General features: G+C 37.2%; 2 protein-coding genes across 2 annotated transcripts; both read right to left on the minus strand.

The window, feature by feature from the left end:
- Positions 1–576: 576 nt before the first annotated feature.
- On the minus strand, positions 577–4,771 carry LOC117537902. Its single transcript, XM_034203293.1, has 5 exons — positions 4,735–4,771; positions 4,193–4,594; positions 3,635–3,781; positions 3,457–3,506; positions 577–912 (listed from the first exon to the last, which is right to left on the minus strand). The coding sequence occupies exons 1-5, from the start codon at positions 4,769–4,771 to the stop codon at positions 793–795; spliced, it is 756 nt and encodes a 251-aa protein (XP_034059184.1). The 3' UTR covers positions 577–792.
- A 3,791-nt stretch (positions 4,772–8,562) lies between these two features.
- Positions 8,563–12,763, minus strand: LOC117537884. Its single transcript, XM_034203275.1, has 5 exons — positions 12,727–12,763; positions 12,185–12,586; positions 11,627–11,773; positions 11,446–11,495; positions 8,563–8,898 (listed from the first exon to the last, which is right to left on the minus strand). The coding sequence occupies exons 1-5, from the start codon at positions 12,761–12,763 to the stop codon at positions 8,779–8,781; spliced, it is 756 nt and encodes a 251-aa protein (XP_034059166.1). The 3' UTR covers positions 8,563–8,778.
- Between the last annotated feature and the right edge of the window lie 8,913 nt (positions 12,764–21,676).

A 21,676-nucleotide genomic window follows, 5' to 3' on the forward strand; every position in this document is an offset into this window, starting at 1 on the left:
TTGTTAAGTATAGTTTAAATCTTCTCAACTTGTACATTGTACTTTGGGCAGTGAAACTATAGTCGCATGAGGGGATGTTTGTCACTGTGAGTTTCCTGCGACACTAACTGAATACCAGGTGTTACCTACGTGATGTGGTTGAGGTCGGCTTGGCTGTCATTGTTATCATGCTATTCTAGGAGACTGTGGTATAGGCCATCCTTAAATAACTTGCCTGATTCAAACAGTAGCCATTGTGGCTTTTAAATTATGCATCCTTTTAACAAATTACATTTAATTCTCTTTAGAAGAATGAGCTCTAACTTAACAAATATTTGGACTTGTATCAGACTTCACTGGAGGAGGATTGGGAATGATGGGTAACTTGAGATAAAAACAGGAAATTGCCTGAAAACAGCAATACTTGTTTGTTACACACGAGCAGCCATCTTGGACGTTATGAAATGTTACGGATCGATTTCAATCAAAAGAGGGAATCTGAAGCTGAATTGTAATCAACACCAACAAACAAGATTTCTGTCTCAAGGTTTTCTTTATTTTTACTTTTTTAAGTGGTTTCAGGAAATTAGAAATATAGTTTAGTATCAACTTCTAAAGACATAACTGCTTTCACCTTCAAAACAATTACTTTATGCATACAGCTTTTTATACACATCAGTCATAGATAATGCTGACTGTTGCTCGGCTTTAAATGGGAACGATAAGCGGCATAATGGTCTCTACTTATCCTGGAAAAATAGCATACAATTTTGGTTTGTTTGTGATCTTGTTTAGTAACTGTCTTGCAAGTTTTTACATCCTCGAAGTGTTGATGGCAGAATAGGTGCTGAAGTCAGAACTCTGGGTTGTCGTCCTCTTTGGTCTCTTTGATGCCGGACGTATTTCCAGTGCAGCATAACACACATCTTCATCCTTAAATGTGACATTAGTTGTTAAGAATCATAACAGCCTGTCCTCCTACAAAAAACGACCAAATAGGCCGATTGTTCATGCCCTTATTACGGCCCAGAGACACGTTTTAAAGTGTATGTTGTTTCTTATTCGACCACTAGAGGTGCTCTAGTGGTCGTGTAAGAAACAACATGCTCCCGGCCCGTTCATTGCAAACGCTCTGGAGGGACGTTTATTCACAAATAACCCTCTCTGGAAAATCCTAAATTGTGGAATAGTTTGGCCATTAAAATGCTTTTTGATTCGATTTCTGGTGAGAAGTGTATATTGTACTCTTAGAATCCACGTCCAGTCGATGTGTAAGATCTATAGTTTGATAGATATTACGAAGATGATTTGAGGTCTCGCCAGGATAACGTGTATGCAGCTTCCATGTAAAGTTAGCGTGGGTGAAAACAGTTTTTCCGGTCTCGAAGTTTTCATAATAAAACCGGATAAATTCCCCTCACTGTCAAATTATTACACAGTGATATCTGCGTTACTCATCCACTAAAAAACATCAGTTTATCCTTGTTAATTACACAATATTGATTGGTTTAAATTGTAAATACTTTTGTGTTTTTAACCTTCGATTCAGAGAAACAAATCGTTTTTTCGGAATTTAGACACTACAGTTTCCGAAGACACTACACTACCCAGAATCCCCAGCTATCGTTTGGGACTACAACATCCACCTTGCTTTACAAACCCCGTGATTAGTCATCAAGCCCTGTGATTGGATGTTGGAGTGGCAGTGCGACAAGGTTATGCTGAGCGTCAAACAGCTCTATGAAATGGAATGGAACCACGCCAGACTATCCAAATAATAATGTTTTGCACATCCTCCTGTTAATATCTTTGGACGTCCTGCACTAAACTGTTTTATTGTAGAGATCACTACAGTATCTTCTTGATATTTTCTATTCTATATTTCTATCATGCCTTCTACTTTCCCCCAATTTTGTATGTAGGCTACTCTTACTATTTAAATGTTTTCATCAAATAAAACGTATTCAACAACAACATTCAATAACGTGCTTTAACCACTAGGCGGTGCGGGTTAAAAAAAACATAATAATATCAAACATAATATGACTATTAACTTTATTGTGAAATTAAAACAGAACGGTAAAGGAAAATACAGTTGCAGTCTCTCGATTTGAAGCTTATGCATTGTACCATGAACCTGTATAGACCATAGGTCTATACCTGTAACAGTCAACTGCATGAGGAGTTGGAAAGGGAGTTCAGTAAATAATATCTTTAAAAACTACAAAAAAATCCCTTTATATCAGCTGTGCACCGTTATGGTGTAAATATAACCTATCTACCAATTGGATCAAATATAAAAGTCAGCCGAATTAGTATTGATACTGCAAGGAGACGTATTGTGTGAAAATAAATGTAAGATGTTGTTTAATTGCTAATATATTTATGATTCACGTTACGTATTCAGTTTTGGCGGCATGTTCTCAGTTTTTCCAAAGGTCTTCTCATCAGGGCTCTATAAATAAAGAACTAAGGCAGATATGTAATATTTAATGCAGCCGAACCGTGTAGGCTATTAAAATGCCGTTATGTGATGACTTCCAAAGAGAAAAGCAAGAACACTCGGAATAAAGTATTATTTTATTTTTTTTAAATATTTTTGGATTTCACATCGCATAAACACCAAATTCCGACTAAAACAATCGATGTGTTAGCCTATCAAAACCTCTGAAAAAATAAAGGTGTCTCTCAGAATCAAAAGAGAAAACCCTATGGGAAAAACACAAAAGCATTGTACACAATTTAAACCAATAAATGTCGTCTAATTAACAAGGATAAACTGATGTTTTTTAGTTGATGAGTACTGCAGATATCACTGTTAAATCATTTGATCATTGGTTTTATTATGAAAACGTCGAGTTCGGAAATACTGTTTTCAACCCGTAACTTTACATGGAGGCTGCCGCATACCTCAAATCATCTTCGTAATATCTATCAAACTATATATCCTACATATCGACTGGACGTGGATTCTAAAAGTACAATATACACTTCTCGCTAGAAATTACATTATTACATTACATGTCACTTGTTAGACGCTTTTATCCAAAGCGACTTACATACTCAATACTGTGGGCAATCCCCACAGGAGCAATTTGGGGTGAAGTGTCTTGCCCAGGGACACAATGACATGCTGACTGCAGTGGGGTTTGAACCTGTGACCTCCTGATCCGAATACCAACTCACAACCCACTGCACCACACGCCTCTAGAAATCTAATCAAAAAGTGTTTTAATGGCCAAACTATCCTACAATTTAGGATTTTACAGAGAGGGTTATTTGTGAATAAACATCCATCTGTAACGTTAGCATTCAACGGGAGCAGGACGTATTAAGCGCTTGAACAAACAACATATTTGGTCGTAATAAGGGCCTGAACAATCGACCCATTTGGTCGTATGCGTTGGAGGACTTGTTGAATCATAATCATGTTTGGATTTATTGTCAAGATAAATTATATCTTGCTGTTACACCTACCTGATTTAGTCTTGTTTGAGCTGTTTGCTGATCAGTTTGAGGTTCTTTAGCTGCGGAAATCAATACATCATCATTATAGCATGACACAAACTCAAACTGTACATTAAGGGAATACATTGATCACTGATAAGTCTGACATTACAAATTAAACTTTAGAAGTAATAAAAACATTAGTTACCTTCTTTCTTACAGAGGTGATACACCAGGAGAGAGGAGAGGAGAGAGGACAGAGCAGCAACAGCTGGACACAGAGAGAACAGCAGCATCCAGCACACTCTACAGTCTCCCGTTAACTTACTTTCCTGGGGATGATGCTCACTGGAGTCTTAAACAAAAATAAGTCATTTGATTCGCTTAATTAAAACAATGAATACAACATAACAGAAAGATATATTTTTTATTTTAATTGCAGAGTTGCATTTTAAAGAAATAGCCATTCTTATTTGACCAATGTGTCTGGTTTATCAGTTTTCAGCTTATTCCAGAAAATGTAATGTCCAACCTTTCATTTAGCTTGAGCCTGTCTATCTTATTTGAAATGTAGAATCATCCCAAAGCTTACTATGCAAAGAAGAAATACAGATAAAATGTGTGGCCAAAGTAAGAAGAAAATAATTATTTGAATTTTTGTTGTACACTATTTCAGTACGGTATAATAATCATTAAGCCAATTGATTACATTCACTGCAGTCGCACATAGGTCTTGCAGGCACAAAAACAAGAACAGCATACTTACTGACATGGATCCTTGTTGAGATGTTTCCATGTGTGTAAATATGTGCGGAAGTAATTTGTTCGTTTTTCTCCACCTTAAACTGATCAGTTCCACAGTAGTAGAGCCCTTCATCGGTCTCAGTGATGTTAATGATCAGCAGGTCATAGGACTCAGAGGAAGAGCTTTTCACAAAGTGGAAACGAGGGAGAGGATTCTGAGAATAGTTGTTATCCATAAAGTTTTTTCTCCTTGGAATTGTATCAAGGACAAGAGAAGGCTGGTTCTCATGAGAGCAGTTCCTGTACCACACGATGTATACTCCGGTTGATGAATTGCAGTCACAATAGAGAGTGATGTTGTCTCCTGGTCTGACTGACATCTCCAACTCTGATCCAGAGGTCCAATGACTGAAGAATACAACTCCTGGAAAACAATCACACAGTGCTCAGTGTAAAAAGTGTTTTGAGTTACAGCAGTTTCAGGGTCCTACCAAACAAACAAGAATGCTAATGTAATACATTAATTTACAAATGGAAATATAAAAATTGGATCAAAAGATTTACCTAAGAGAACATACATGAAAATGTGCGGCCCGTCCATGTGTGATGATGACCAAGAGGTAAAGACAGCAAACCAGGTTTTTCTCACAGATATCACATCCTGCGCAGAATTTTCCATTAAAGGAAGTAAAGGTAGCGATTGGTTGGTTTAAGTGGAAACATTTGTTCTGTTCTTGTTTTCTATTGGTCAAAATATATGTGGTATTCTTGGCTTTGATGTGATCTCTACATTAGATAGGGCCACAATAAGATAAACCCTAGCGTCTAACAGAGGTGTTACCAAAGATTTCAGCATAGAAAAAACATGCAGTAGTGCCTCAAATGGAATCAATGCTTGGCTTTACAGTGCACAGTAGCTAAAGCAAAAGCAAATACATTGTATGGCTATTCAAAAATCTATCATAAAAGCATTTACTGATTTTGTAATTGCTAATCAAACTCAACCTCAACCACATCCTCTTCTTTTAAGACTTTATTTAGAAGAAAAATAAGTATCATGTAAGGAATGCTCTTCCAAAGACTAGAGGCTCTTCGAAATAATTCAAAAAAACATTTTTATATTTTATGTAAACTATAGTTCTCTTCTCTTGCCCTCATCTATCATTATAAGTGTATTTCAGTCAGACAACTCACGTGTTTCTTTAACATGTTAATTAGGAGTAGCATATAGTTGAGTTTGGCATCTAGGCTCGGTCATCATCACTTCACAGCCACAGGTATACATAGCACGATGAGTGATGATTAAATAACTAACCCCCCGAGCCTATAGGTGGAAGCTGGGGTGGTGGTGGGGCAGGCAAGCAGCAGCAACGTGGAAGTAGCTGCAGCAAGCAATGCATAGAGAGAGGCAGGTTAAATAGAGCGGCATATTAAGGAGACTCTGTTTGGTTGGTTGTAGAGGGGCAAGGGGCGTTATGTATGAATGCAGCATAAGTGCTCGAGTTGACTGCCTGAACTAGCTCGTAGGCTTCGCCCCATTGCTGAAGTCCTCATCAGGAGTCCACTCTTCACTAAATCCAAATCTTCAGCATCTATAATCCCATCATCATCACAACCAGTGTAGAGGGGGCCAGTTTTACACACGGAGATATTTTCTAGACATCAGTAAAAATATTTTTTCTTTTTCGCTAATCAATTATATTAAACAGGGATCTTCAGAAATAATTCAATATTGATTTTACCTCGAATAATACTAATTTAACAACAAAATGTAACAGTCAATTTTTTGTAATACCAAATACATTGTTCCATTTGAGATCTGCAATGACAATCTGTGGCTAGAGGCTTTACCTCAATTCACTCGATTGGACTATTTTGTTTACTTTTGCAACATACTGTATCACTATGTACTCACGCTTCTATTGCTAGCGCTCCAACACATTGGACGTGTAACGCAGCGTCCACACGGCGTGCGTTGAAGCTTGCCGGTGGGCTTGTCTGAAACTCGACCAACAACCAATCACATGAATCTCCCACCCCGAACAGACAAGCACGTGGTTTGATTGGCTAGAGCTTGTACTGGCATATGATTTTATTGGCTCACGCTTCCGTTGAACCTTCAAAAGTTGAACTTTTCTCAACTTTTGAAGCGAGCAACACGAGCAAAGCGAAGCGACGGAACCACAATGCAGTTCGGCAAAGTGTGACATCACCCCATTCAAAGTGAATGGGAAGAAACGTTGAAGCTTCAACGCACGCCGCCTGTGGACTGGCCGTAAGGCTAAGGGGTGGGTCATTTCTAAGAGGTTGACCAATCACAACAGAGCCAGCCGGCTAACCAATCAGAGCAGACTGGGCCCTGGTTTCAGACAGAGGGTGAAAAGAGGTGCTGCAGGACAGGCAGTATGAGGAAAAGAAAGACATTTTGTGTGTGTGTGTGTGTGTGTGTGTGTGTGTGTGTGTGTGTGCGTACACCTTGTCTGTGTGTATAATACCTGAATGGATGTTTATATCCCCAATGACATACACAAGGTCAGCACTAGTCTGCACTAGAGCAGCTGCTAATGTAACTTTAACTGTTTTCACTCACATATTTGACAGCAACAATGGAGATCAATGTGCACATCTGATCAATTGTAACTTGTAATTGTGGAAGGAAAAAACCCACATCTATTTTTATTTAGTCAGTATAAATATGCTTTTCACCAAATTAATGTAAATACACTTTGGTGTGGTTCATGCCAAAAACAGTGTCAACAGTCCTAAATAATTTGAATGAATATATAATTATTGTTACTCTTTGTTGTGGTAAGCTAAAGGCTCTGTCATTAAATAAATAATATTTAATAGAAAATCAAATAAGTTTTAGCCAATTTCACATTAGATAATAATAGTAATGCTGTTTTTATTGTCTTCATTTGATTGATTGGAACTTATTTTAAAGAGAAATGTGTTGTTGTTATTATGATGTAAAGGTCCAGCTGCTTTAGTGAATCAGTTTAAAAAGATGGCGTATTGTGTCAGGTTCAGGCTGTTCAGGACAGCCCGAGTCTTCCTCATCCAGCGCTCTTTTGGTTTATCACTTCACATCTCCACTGGAGGTCAGAAGAGTTTCACATTCAGCCGGTGTGACAAACAGATTCACCAGCCCTCTCTTTGAGTACGTTTTTTAAGTGCTACCAAATACACCAAATATGTGTCTCTGTCTCTCTCAATCCAGCAATTTATACAGTTAATACATTTAAAGCCTTTTCAGGTTCAGTGATGCAAAAACAACAAGAACAACAACAGTCGGGGAGTGTAACGTCATTTGAGACTGTTAGGAAGTTGAGCCACCCATTGTTTCTAAGCAACCATGGAAAATATTGGTGACCACACATGTGAGCACACATTTTTGAAAAGTTATCTTCTGTACTCGCTGTGACGAAGACAGCCCAGTGGAATAATTGATCACCGCATTTACATTTTAAAATCTTCAAAGCAGCAGTTCAAAATTATTTTTCATGTTTAGGGATTCTTGTGTAAAATTACAGGTACCTTTGAATAAAACGTAAACATTAATTATTGCCTCCATCTGACATGCTGCTCTTCTGAAGCTGCCTTTCTTTAAATAGCCTCTGCCTTTCATCAACACAATGTGTGTGGGGGGGGGGGGGGGGGGGGGGGTAACATAATGATTATAGTCCAGGCATTGTCAATGTGGATCAATATGGTCCGCATTAAGGGCAAAAACTGGTCACCCAGAAAAAAAAAGAATTAAAATATTTGTCTTTTGTTAGAACCTTTCCTGTTGTCAGTGGTTTGTGCTTGTGTCTTTTGTTAAGTATAGTTTAAATCTTCTCAACTTGTACATTGTACTTTGGGCAGTGAAACTATAGTCGCATGAGGGGATGTTTGTCACTGTGAGTTTCCTGCGACACTAACTGAATACCAGGTGTTACCTACGTGATGTGGTTGAGGTCGGCTTGGCTGTCATTGTTATCATGCTATTCTAGGAGACTGTGGTATAGGCCATCCTTAAATAACTTGCCTGATTCAAACAGTAGCCATTGTGGCTTTTAAATTATGCATCCTTTTAACAAATTACATTTAATTCTCTTTAGAAGAATGAGCTCTAACTTAACAAATATTTGGACTTGTATCAGACTTTACTGGAGGAGGATTGGGAATGATGGGTAACTTGAGATAAAAACAGGAAATTGCCTGAAAACAGCAATACTTGTTTGTTACACACGAGCAGCCATCTTGGACGTTATGAAATGTTACGGATCGATTTCAATCAAAAGAGTGAATCTGAAGCTGAATTGTAATCAACACCAACAAACAAGATTTCTGTCTCAAGGTTTTCTTTATTTTTACTTTTTTAAGTGGTTTCAGGAAATTAGAAATATAGTTTAGTATCAACTTCTAAAGACATAACTGCTTTCACCTTCAAAACAATTACTTTATGCATACAGCTTTTTATACACATCAGTCATAGATAATGCTGACTGTTGCTCGGCTTTAAATGGGAACGATAAGCGGCATAATGGTCTCTACTTATCCTGGAAAAATAGCATACAATTTTGGTTTGTTTGTGATCTTGTTTAGTAACTGTCTTGCAAGTTTTTACATCCTCGAAGTGTTGATGGCAGAATAGGTGCTGAAGTCAGAACTCTGGGTTGTCGTCCTCTTTGGTCTCTTTGATGCCGGACGTATTTCCAGTGCAGCATAACACACATCTTCATCCTTAAATGTGACATTAGTTGTTAAGAATCATAACAGCCTGTCCTCCTACAAAAAACGACCAAATAGGCCGATTGTTCATGCCCTTATTACGGCCCAGAGACACGTTTTAAAGTGTATGTTGTTTCTTACTCGACCACTAGAGGTGCTCTAGTGGTCGTGTAAGAAACAACATGCTCCCGGCCCGTTCATTGCAAACGCTCTGGAGGGACGTTTATTCACAAATAACCCTCTCTGGAAAATCCTAAATTGTGGAATAGTTTGGCCATTAAAATGCTTTTTGATTCGATTTCTGGTGAGAAGTGTATATTGTACTCTTAGAATCCACGTCCAGTCGATGTGTAAGATCTATAGTTTGATAGATATTACGAAGATGATTTGAGGTCTCGCCAGGATAACGTGTATGCAGCTTCCATGTAAAGTTAGCGTGGGTGAAAACAGTTTTTCCGGTCTCGAAGTTTTCATAATAAAACCGGATAAATTCCCCTCACTGTCAAATTATTACACAGTGATATCTGCGTTACTCATCCACTAAAAAACATCAGTTTATCCTTGTTAATTACACAATATTGATTGGTTTAAATTGTAAATACTTTTGTGTTTTTAACCTTCGATTCAGAGAAACAAATCGTTTTTTTTTCGGAATTTAGACACTACAGTTTCCGAAGACACTACACTACCCAGAATCCCCAGCTATCGTTTGGGACTACAACATCCACCTTGCTTTACAAACCCCGTGATTAGTCATCAAGCCCTGTGATTGGATGTTGGAGTAGCAGTGCGACAAGGTTATGCTGAGCGTCAAACAGCTCTATGAAATGGAATGGAACCACGCCAGACTATCCAAATAATAATGTTTTGCACATCCTCCTGTTAATATCTTTGGACGTCCTGCACTAAACTGTTTTATTGTAGAGATCACTACAGTATCTTCTTGATATTTTCTATTCTATATTTCTATCATGCCTTCTACTTTCCCCCCAATTTTGTATGTAGGCTACTCTTACTATTTAAATGTTTTCATCAAATAAAACGTATTCAACAACAACATTCAATAACGTGCTTTAACCACTAGGCGGTGCGGGTTAAAAAAAACATAATAATATCAAACATAATATGACTATTAACTTTATTGTGAAATTAAAACAGAACGGTAAAGGAAAATACAGTTGCAGTCTCTCGATTTGAAGCTTATGCATTGTACCATGAACCTGTATAGACCATAGGTCTATACCTGTAACAGTCAACTGCATGAGGAGTTGGAAAGGGAGTTCAGTAAATAATATCTTTAAAAACTACAAAAAAATCCCTTTATATCAGCTGTGCACCGTTATGGTGTAAATATAACCTATCTACCAATTGGATCAAATATAAAAGTCAGCCGAATTAGTATTGATACTGCAAGGAGACGTATTGTGTGAAAATAAATGTAAGATGTTGTTTAATTGCTAATATATTTATGATTCACGTTACGTATTCAGTTTTGGCGGCATGTTCTCAGTTTTTCCAAAGGTCTTCTCATCAGGGCTCTATAAATAAAGAACTAAGGCAGATATGTAATATTTAATGCAGCCGAACCGTGTAGGCTATTAAAATGCCGTTATGTGATGACTTCCAAAGAGAAAAGCAAGAACACTCGGAATAAAGTATTATTTTATTTTTTTTAAATATTTTTGGATTTCACATCGCATAAACACCAAATTCCGACTAAAACAATCGATGTGTTAGCCTATCAAAACCTCTGAAAAAATAAAGGTGTCTCTCAGAATCAAAGAGAAAACCCTATGGGAAAAACACAAAAGCATTGTACACAATTTAAACCAATAAATGTCGTCTAATTAACAAGGATAAACTGATGTTTTTTAGTTGATGAGTACTGCAGATATCACTGTTAAATCATTTGATCATTGGTTTTATTATGAAAACGTCGAGTTCGGAAATACTGTTTTCAACCCGTAACTTTACATGGAGGCTGCCGCATACCTCAAATCATCTTCGTAATATCTATCAAACTATATATCCTACATATCGACTGGACGTGGATTCTAAAAGTACAATATACACTTCTCGCTAGAAATTACATTATTACATTACATGTCACTTGTTAGACGCTTTTATCCAAAGCGACTTACATACTCAATACTGTGGGCAATCCCCACAGGAGCAATTTGGGGTGAAGTGTCTTGCCCAGGGACACAATGACATGCTGACTGCAGTGGGGTTTGAACCTGTGACCTCCTGATCCGAATACCAACTCACAACCCACTGCACCACACGCCTCTAGAAATCTAATCAAAAAGTGTTTTAATGGCCAAACTATCCTACAATTTAGGATTTTACAGAGAGGGTTATTTGTGAATAAACATCCATCTGTAACGTTAGCATTCAACGGGAGCAGGACGTATTAAGCGCTTGAACAAACAACATATTTGGTCGTAATAAGGGCCTGAACAATCGACCCATTTGGTCGTATGCGTTGGAGGACTTGTTGAATCATAATCATGTTTGGATTTATTGTCAAGATAAATTATATCTTGCTGTTACACCTACCTGATTTAGTCTTGTTTGAGCTGTTTGCTGATCAGTTTGAGGTTCTTTAGCTGCGGAAATCAATACATCATCATTATAGCATGACACAAACTCAAACTGTACATTAAGGGAATACATTGATTATCACTGATAAGTCTGACATTACAAATTAAACATTAGAAGTAATAAAAACATTAGTTACCTTCTTTCTTACAAAGGTGATACACCAGGAGAGAGGAGAGGAGAGAGGACAGAGCAGCAACAGCTGGACACAGAGAGAACAGCAGCATCCAGCACACTCTACAGTCTCCCGTTAACTTACTTTCCTGGGGATGATGCTCACTGGAGTCTTAAACAAAAATAAGTCATTTGATTCGCTTAATTAAAACAATGAATACAACATAACAGAAAGATATATTTTTTATTTTAATTGCAGAGTTGCATTTTAAAGAAATAGCCATTCTTATTTGACCAATGTGTCTGGTTTATCAGTTTTCAGCTTATTCCAGAAAATGTAATGTCCAACCTTTCATTTAGCTTGAGCCTGTCTATCTTATTTGAAATGTAGAATCATCCCAAAGCTTACCATGCAAAGAAGAAATACAGATAAAATGTGTGGCCAAAGTAAGAAGAAAATAATGATTTGAATTTTTGTTGTACACTATTTCAGTACGGTATAATAATCATTAAGCCAATTGATTACATTCACTGCAGTCGCACATAGGTCTTGCAGGCACAAAAACAAGAACAGCATACTTACTGACATGGATCCTTGTTGAGATGTTTCCATGTGTGTAAATATGTGCGGAAGTAATTTGTTCGTTTTTCTCCACCTTAAACTGATCAGTTCCACAGTAGTAGAGCCCTTCATCGGTCTCAGTGATGTTAATGATCAGCAGGTCATAGGACTCAGAGGAAGAGCTTTTCACAAAGTGGAAACGAGGGAGAGGATTCTGAGAATAGTTGTTATCCATAACGTTTTTTCTCCTTGTAATTATATCAAGGACAAGAGAAGGCTGGTTCTCATGAGAGCAGTTCCTGTACCACACGATGTATACTCCGGTTGATGAATTGCAGTCACAATAGAGAGTGATGTTGTCTCCTGGTCTGACTGACATCTCCAACTCTGATCCAGAGGTCCAATGACTGAAGAATACAACTCCTGGAAAACAATCACACAGTGCTCAGTGTAAAAAGTGTTTTGAGTTACAGCAGTTTCAGGGTCCTACCAAACAAACAAGAATGCTAATGTAATACATTAATTTACAAATGGAAATATAAAAATTGGATCAAAAGATTTACCTAAGAGAACATACATGAAAATGTGCGGCCCGTCCATGTGTGATGATGACCAAGAGGTAAAGACAGCAAACCAGGTTTTTCTCACAGATATCACGTCCTGCGCAGAATTTTCCATTAAAGGAAGTAAAGGTAGCGATTGGTTGGTTTAAGTGGAAACATTTTTTCTGTTCTTGTTTTCTATTGGTCAAAATATATGTGGTATTCTTGGCTTTGATGTGATCTCTACATGAGATAGGGCCACAATAAGATAAACCCTAGCGTCTAACAGAGGTGTTACCAAAGATTTCAGCATAGAAAAAACATGCAGTAGTGCCTCAAATGGAATCAATGCTTGGCTTTACAGTGCACAGTAGCTAAAGCAAAAGCAAATACATTGTATGGCTATTCAAAAATCTATCATAAAAGCATTTACTGATTTTGTAATTGCTAATCAAACTCAACCTCAACCACATCCTCTTCTTTTAAGACTTTATTTAGAAGAAAAATAAGTAGCATGCTCTTCCAAAGTCTAGAGGCTCTTTGAAATAATTCACAAACATTTTTATATTTTAGGTAAACTATAGTTCTCTTCTCTTGTCCTCATCTGTCATTATAAGTGTATTGCTGAGGCCCTCATCAGGAGTCCACTCTTTACTAAATCCAAATCTTCAGCATCTATAATCCCATCATCATCACAACCAGTCTCTAGGGGGGCCAGTTTTATACACACAGAGACATTTTCTAGACATCAGTAAAAAAAATTGTTTAATATTTAGCTAACCAATTATATTAAACAGGGAACTTCAGAAATAATTCAATATTGATTTTACCTCCAATAATATAATTTAACAACAAAATGTAACAATCCATCTTTTGTAGTACCAAATACATTGTTCCATTTGAGATCTGCAATGACAATCTGTGGCTAGAGGCTTTACCTCCATTCACTCAATTGGACTATTGTTTAATTTCGCAACATCACTATATAACAGTCGCGCTTCTATTTCCTAGCGCTCCAACACATTGGACGTGTAAAGCTAAGGGGCGGGACATTTCTAAGAGGTTGACCAATCACAACAGACCTGGCCAGCTAACCAATCAGAGCAGACTGGGCTCTGGTTTCAGACAGAGGGTGAAAAGAGGTGCTGCAGCACAGGCAGTATGAGGAAAATACAGACCTTTTGAACATTAAAATACACAAATCTGAAAAATACTTTACAGGCAAAGTTCACCTCTTTCCATCACAATAATCTAATTGAATTGACTTTTTGTAAAGCCACCAACCCACTATTGCATCACTCATATTCTACTCTGATCTAGGGATCTATGTGTTAGTGGCTTTTATTCAAATACGTCTGCTGACCAAACATTGAGGCCTCACAAAACCGGGACAGACCGATGACACTATTGGCCCCACTCCAGATACACTCGGTCTACATACTGGGCTTGAAAACATATCAATATAATTTCACAGACAACTTTTATGAACCTAAAAACTGAAGCTGCAAGTGCCAGGTCCACTGTTCTGGACTTGGCAGCTCATGCCCCGGCCACACGAGGACGAAAACGGCCAAACGCATAGGATTAACGCAAACGCAATCGCAAAAAATCTTCCGTCCACACGCAATAGTCATCCGGATAGTGTCTGTCCACACGAGACAGCTCCGTTTAGCTCCAACCACTGGAGAAGCTGCAGTACATATGCAGGAGCCTGTACGTGGCGCTGTAACTTCCTCCACAAAAGCAGCAAAGAAGCATGGTTGTCATGGTTTCCCTTCTGTTTATTCTCCGCGGTGGGGGCCGAGGGAACCGGGCAGAGTTTTTCGCCAGTCAACGTGTATTAAAGTTTAAATCTTTCGACAAAATGATAAAAGTGCCGGTCAAAGGTCTTCTTTGTTATTTATTGAGCTTTAAAACAAATGAATAACGACTCTATATAATATAATAATACAATACACGGAGCCTCTCTTTTTCCTCCCTCTCTTTGGACAGCGTCAGTGTCTGTTTCATTCAGCAGCTGATCCAGTAATGAGTGACCCGGCCGACAATAAAAATAAACATATTTATATCTAGTTTAGGTAGTTTGAGAGGTGTCTCCGTCCTGTCAGATTAGACTTCACTCGCGTTTATGTCCATATCGAGAGAAAGATAAATAATCTGAATTCAGTTTGCAGTTTACTTTGACGCGGGGGTGAGCAGCAGAGGTGGGGAGAGGCGGGGCTATTGCCTCATCATTATCAGAAAATGATCGTATAGGGCGTACACACGGAGCCGTTGGACCCCCCAGAGCGTTGCGTATGCCGTTCTATCCACCTTGGGACCCGTTATCGTTTCCGCAGTCGTTTAGTGCCGTATTCGGTCGTCCTCGTGTGGCCGAACGGTCTATATGACACTAAACAGTAACGCAAACGACCGTTTTCGTCCTCGTGTGGCCGGGGCATTAGTGTACTGACTTGGCAGTTGACTTTTGTTTACAAATGCAATAAAGGATCAGTTCAAACCATAGGATATTTATTCCTTTCCCCCTTCTTTTTTTTTAAACACAAGCTCCCCTTCCTGACAAGAACCTGAAACAAAGATATTCCTCCAGTTTATAAAATATTTTACAATAAACGTGGCCCTTTCAAGGTAGTTGTAGGTGCTAACTCCTATAAACTGTATTATAATTTATAACTCCAACTCTGCCACCGGAAAAAATTAAAAGTAATTAAGATTACGAAGAGTATCATGTAGAAAACATTGCCAAAAAAACCTGATAGTTTAACTGCAGTCCAAGGAGAGTGGTAAACGGAAATGGTGTGTGACAGAGCAGTGCCTGGAGACTTATTAAATGATGCTGATTAAAAGCAACAAAACTGGGACTCAAAAAATAACACAACTTAATTGCAAGGCAGGCTGAAACAGAATATACATATATATATATTTCTTAATTTCTGTGTGTGCATTTGGTCTGCATGTTTGTTACTGTGAGTGGGCGCAGGTGTTAACCAGAGGATTTACAGCTTACGGCATCTGCAGCATCAGGGGAGGGGAGAAACCACAACTGTTTCCATCCACTCGTCAGACGTCAACAGCTTGGTCACCCAGTAAAAATATAGTGTAAAAAAAGCACTTGCCTATTTCAGTGATAATAACAATTCTAAGAAGTTACAGTATGTTTGAAATGTTTTAAGGTTGGTAGAGTCAATTATAATATGTTGTTGCTGTTTACTAAAGGAACATGGAGCCGCCCCCACATCAAAACTCTTTTACCAGAATCTATACGCAGCCTTGGTACGGAGGAGAGCAGGGAGCCTGTGAGCACAAGCTGAATGACATTGCTGTTGAACGTACATCAAGACACATTATGGAAGGTGCTCAAGGATACCCTTATAAATGAAGGAGTAGTAGAGGTGGAATGTCTGTGAATGTGCATAGGAGATGGTCAGCACATGTACAACACTGTAAAATGTAGAGTACAGCACAGGATTAATTACACTTTATTTAACAGTCTTTAATAATCTATGGACAAGAGCTGCATTATTTTTCTTTGTGTGTTTATGTTTATGTGTGTGATGATGTGTGCATCTGTTAGTACATCTCGTCTGTGTGTATAAAACCTGAATGGATGTTTATATCCCCAATGACATACACAAGGTCAGCACTATTCTGCACTACAGCAGCTGCTAATGTAACTTGAACTGTTTTCAAGCATGTGTGTCCTTTCAGAGTCACTAGATGGCAGTGTGGCTGTTTATTGAGACCATTAGACACAAACTACCCGTCTAGTACATCCTTTATGTAGAATTACAGTGCTCTTCTCCAGTTAGCACTGTACAGGGTGGTATGCAGTTGTTGGTGTATTGCATTTATATTTGAGTGACATTTTGGTTTGGGAAAGGAGAACAATAATATTTGAAGAGGGTACTAAAATAACACTAAGTGATTTTAACTGCGTTATAGCAGAACATTATAGGCTTGAGGAAGCCTTTTTTATATTTTGCTTTGTGATTACACGTAACCTAATACTCTACCTATGTCTCTCATGTCTTCTGAAGGCACTATTAATTCAGACAGTGTTAATTATAATACTAACAATCATGTTCTGAACAAAACACATTTTCAAATGTACTTGTCACCACTATACTATACTGAAAACCAATTATCCTATTTTATGTGATAAAGAGAAATAATGTAATGACGGAAAATGTGCCAACTCAGCCAGATGTCAGGGCAGCATGACCTCTTTCAAATGTTTGGAAAACTCTATTTACATGAATGTAACGCACATCGAAACAATGAAAGGGACATATAATATACGACTGTGAAATGTAGTGCAATTCAAGTCAGCAACCATGCTGTTTTTAAAGCTCTAATTGTCCAATTTGTGTTTTAATTCTTTAAAAGGTGCATTTATTATTACACATAAATAAGAAAAATAAAATTCAGATAATGAGAAAATATAATAAATGTTACAGTATAGAGGTCAAGAAGACACAGACATTCCCTCTAACAATAAGATTGATTTAGATAATAATAATAATAATAATAATAATAATAAAAGAAGGATACCAAACGAATTGAGCATGAATCATAGACAACAATCCGATAAAAAAACAATGAAATACATGAAAACAAAACAGGAAAAAGATGAAAAAATATACACATTTCAAGAAGTAATTGAATATTATGAATTAATTGATAATGCCCTTTCATTTCCTTTTAAAATGTTCAAAGGATACCGAGCTCTTGATAACCTTTACTTTGGTATTTCATATCTGTAAAGCTCGGGAGTACCTGCCATGTTTCATTTGAGTAAAACGAAGATGATCAAACTGTCTAGTAAGCCATTTATAGAATTCATTTAGGAATTGCATTTTTAGATTTGGTTCAATGATGATGATAAAGACAACTATAATGACAGTCATCTCTGTATGTATATGTGTGTGTATGCTTGTGTGTATCTGAGTTTTGATTATCTCGCCAACTTTTTTGACTGATTGTTCTTCCCTCTTGGCATGTTTGTTGCCAAGGACCAGAGGGGGTGCGATGATGCCTGTTACGTTTCTGTATGTTTTCTATAAAAAAGCATTTATTTCCGTGCCGCTATGCTAATGGAGATAGTGTGTGTGTGACGTGGGAGTTAAAAACGTTTCATTTGACTGTTTCGGTGCAGGTGGCGAGAGTGGCAAAAAGGTGCACCCAGTTCTGCACAATTGCAAATAAAGACAAGGCTACACTTATATTTTTAGTGTCATACAATTTGATTCCAGTGGTAGCTGCATATTTATTTCTAATTTGTGTACTCCATAATAAACAATAACTCCAGGGCTTTGTTAAGTGCAAACTCATTCAAATAAGTTAAATACATTTATTAAAACAATTCACAACATGTCTTTTTCCAATAAAATACTCAAAATGTGTTTCTTTTTAAACTGTTACAACATTTTCACTGCAGTGTAAAACTGTTAGCTTTCTGCTTCCTACTCACACAGAAAGTAATCATCTTCATCAATTAAAGAGCCAAGAAGGAATCACCAAAAAAGAAAAGGCTGCACTAAGAAAAATCAGGAAGGAAAATGCAGCTCTCAAGAAAACAATGAAAATTAGGGACAAGAAATATAAGAGAACGTTTTCAAAAGACCAACTGAAGGCATTAGGCAGACTCACCACAAAGGGGATGAAATGGAGCAATGAGACAATTAAGAAGGCTTTAAAAATTCGCTTTGCGAGCGGACCAACGGGTTACAAAACTCTGCAGGAATTGAAGATTCCCCTTCCAGGAATAAGGACACTACAAAGAAGGATGCAATGTGTTAAGTTTGAGCCTGGTGTGTTGACAGAGGTCTTTGATTTCCTAAAATTGAAGGCAGATAGATTGACAGACCTTGAAAGGGAGTGTGTGTTTGTTCCAGTTGCAATCAAACAGCACCATAAATAACATTTAGATAACCACACGTATTCAGGTTGATGAAACTGACCTCATTATCATATTACAATATTCATTAAATAAATTAGATTATACCAACAAAGATAAACTCAATAATCCAATACATCACTGTTTCCCAATTTAGGATTTTGTTGAGAGTTTTGATTTTTCTTTTAGAATGAGACTTAAAAAAATATATATCATGAAACACATAAACGTGATGTTAAGACCTTAATTGAAGCTTCAAATGTAAAATAAATAACATTTGGTATACCCCTTCAAAACAATATATAAAGACAATGACGAGCGGACTCCAGAAAGTAAACTGTCCATGTACACTAGGGAGTACATCAGGAGCTTTAGCTTCACATGGCTAGTTCAGGCGCAGTTGAATTTGGAGAACCATCTGGAGTAAACAATGATAGCCAAAACGATCCTGCCTTACCTATCATCATGGTGGTTCCTATTACCATTTACCCTGGGTGCTAGTGCTTTGATGCTTTTTGATTTGAAGATGAAAAATGGATATGGGAAAATCCCTCTTTAGAAGGTAAGGCAATGGTTTGGACACAGCATTTGGGAAAATGTTTGTTAGTAACTGAAACCCACAAAGCAAAACTATCTGGCCATGAATGCATGTTCTTAACAATTATTACTCAATATACAAAGAGATATCTGTACACTTTTATTTTTTCTCTCAAACCCATGTTAATGATAAGCAGGTTAAACGTCTTTGATAGATTTACTAATCCTTTGAACCTCACCAAAATCAGTCGACTCTGTAAGCTAATGTATTCATTTGATCACAACTCAATCAGCTACAGTTTGAAATATATAAATGTACGCAACCATGAGTGTGATAGAAGTCTAATCCTAAACTTAAGAATATATTTTTAGCAAAATAGCCCACCCTTTGTAATTGCAGATATAATTAATTGCCTTGTCTCCTTTCCTCCTTTCAGAACCTATACGTTTTTTTATTTATTCTACTAATTCATCCAAAAAAGAAAAAAGTATAATTCATACATACAAACATAAACAAAATGAGTAGAAGCGGGAGGGCTGAAGCATAGTTTATGGGAAGTAGAATCATCCTAATATAACATTGGCATTATTGCGTCAAAAACGTATAGAAATGAAGGAGTACAAAGAAATAAAGAAAAATAAATTGAAGTTAGGCAAAAAATAAATAAATGCATATATATGAAAACTAGATATAAGGTCATTTTCTGCACATGTTGACTATCTTTTTTGTTAAGCAAATGAACATTTTTGATAACTAAGGTTGGGTTCAACTTGTATCCAGGCAAAAGATGCTCATTAATCCAACATTTTGAAAATCATTGTTTTCAAATGTTGATGCATCATTAAGCATCAACAATCAAAATTACTTTTTAAGATTAGCACCTCTACATTTTTCTAGGAATGGGAGATTGCAGGACACATTTTCTCCAAACATATCTTTTCTCAGCAACCTAAACTCAACACACAGCTTCACAAAAACCTTCACATTTGTGCAGTCCCCTACTATGAGTCTTTATGGACAACTCTACTCCTTTTATTTGCCTTACAACTGCTTTGTTACAATTGTGTTGTATCAAGGTCTTCATACAATATGTCTTTTGTAGCTTTACTGTAAAAACAGACTTTCAATCTTAATAGATGCTTCAGTTAAATTATAGGTGGAGGTTGTCTTTTTTGATGAATGTTGCTGCTCACAAAGAAATACAGAATTCTGCTGGATTTGGATGCACCTGAGGTTTTTCCCAGGTGAATAGGGATTATTGAATTTTGTGTGCATGGTTTGGCAATGGCATTCAAATGTACTACGCTTGAAACCAAACCAATATAATTTAATTTATCAAACATAAAGGGTTGAATAAATAACAAAACAAATCATCAGTCCATCTTCTCTTGAAATTCTCTATGGTGTGGTCCGGACCTTTTTTTTCTTTCTGAAATGTCATTACACTGCCTTGTTCGTCACATTGTCAAATAGGACCGAGGTTGCAACCAAAGATTTGATATAAAAAGTGGATGTCACTGTTTTGTTTGTGGACTATGGTTTTAAACCCTCAAGCATTTATTTTGGCAGTGAAAAATATGTTTTGAGCAAACAAAATATTAAAATGAACTTTCAAAAACTGATAACACTGTGAAAGTGATACTGTTCTAAGATGAAAAATAAATAGAAGACCATGTCTGGACAACACAACGCTAATGACCTGTCAGCAAGGTAGCAATGCCCTAAAGCAGGGATGTCGAACTCAATTTCATCACGGGCCACATTATCATTAAGGTTGCTCTCACAGGGCCTGTTGTAACTTTAAGACTATACAAATATATCTGTATATACATATATAAATTGGTGTATTATATTACATTATTGCCTATGCATTGGGTTATTATCGAATAGGATAATAACTTCAGAATGAACTACGTCTGAAAGCAGAAGTCTAGGGCAATTAATTGCAAATAATTGCAAATCTTTTCAGTGCGCATGTCACAAAACGAGATGCATTGTGGGACAATGCTTCTGTAAAGTGGCATGAAACCGTATAATAAACGTATTATATTCCTTGCAAGCTCTTGCCTGCCACATAAAATGATGTTGCGGGCCGGATTTGGCCCCCGGGCCTTGAGTTTGACACCCCTGCCCTAAAGTATATCAGCTTTATTGTTTATTTTATTAAAAATTAACATCATGCCCTATTGAAAACATATTTTAAACTAGCGACCCAGGGGATAATAAATAAATCAAGTGAAAAGTCAGGTAATTTTCTCAGCGACTCAGCGAAACTCAGTCCTCTTTTTGCAACCAGTGGAGTTACCCCTGCTGGATATTAGAGGGAAGGCACATTTAAGGCACTTCCTTATTGACACTTTTCAGACATGAAGGTTTAAGGAATTACATTTCCTTTAAAACAAATGTTCTACTTCAGATTAGATGTATATAAAAGTATAGACGACAGGTTTAACTATAGAAATGACTGAAAGCACTATAGAATAGCTCAAATCTGTAGAGCACATCATTGCAATACCAACCAGTAGAAGTGAAATGTA

The sequence above is a fragment of the Gymnodraco acuticeps genome, unplaced genomic scaffold (genome assembly GCF_902827175.1).
Source record: "Gymnodraco acuticeps unplaced genomic scaffold, fGymAcu1.1, whole genome shotgun sequence".
Classification (NCBI taxonomy): domain Eukaryota; kingdom Metazoa; phylum Chordata; class Actinopteri; order Perciformes; family Bathydraconidae; genus Gymnodraco; species Gymnodraco acuticeps.

Excerpts from the sequence above, each read along its gene's own strand:
- LOC117537902 (XM_034203293.1), bottom strand. The coding sequence starts at position 4,771 with ATGGACGGGCCGCACATTTTCATGTATGTTCTCTTAG. Across the intron at positions 3,782-4,192 it reads CTCAACAAGGATCCATGTCA|ACTCCAGTGAGCATCATCCC; the intron begins GTAAGTATGCTG and ends TTTTTGTTTAAG. Across the intron at positions 3,507-3,634 it reads TCACCTCTGTAAGAAAGAAG|CTAAAGAACCTCAAACTGAT; the intron begins GTAACTAATGTT and ends TGATTTCCGCAG.
- LOC117537884 (XM_034203275.1), bottom strand. The coding sequence starts at position 12,763 with ATGGACGGGCCGCACATTTTCATGTATGTTCTCTTAG. Across the intron at positions 11,496-11,626 it reads TCACCTTTGTAAGAAAGAAG|CTAAAGAACCTCAAACTGAT; the intron begins GTAACTAATGTT and ends TGATTTCCGCAG. Across the intron at positions 8,899-11,445 it reads CTCAAACAAGACTAAATCAG|GATGAAGATGTGTGTTATGC; the intron begins GTAGGTGTAACA and ends GTCACATTTAAG.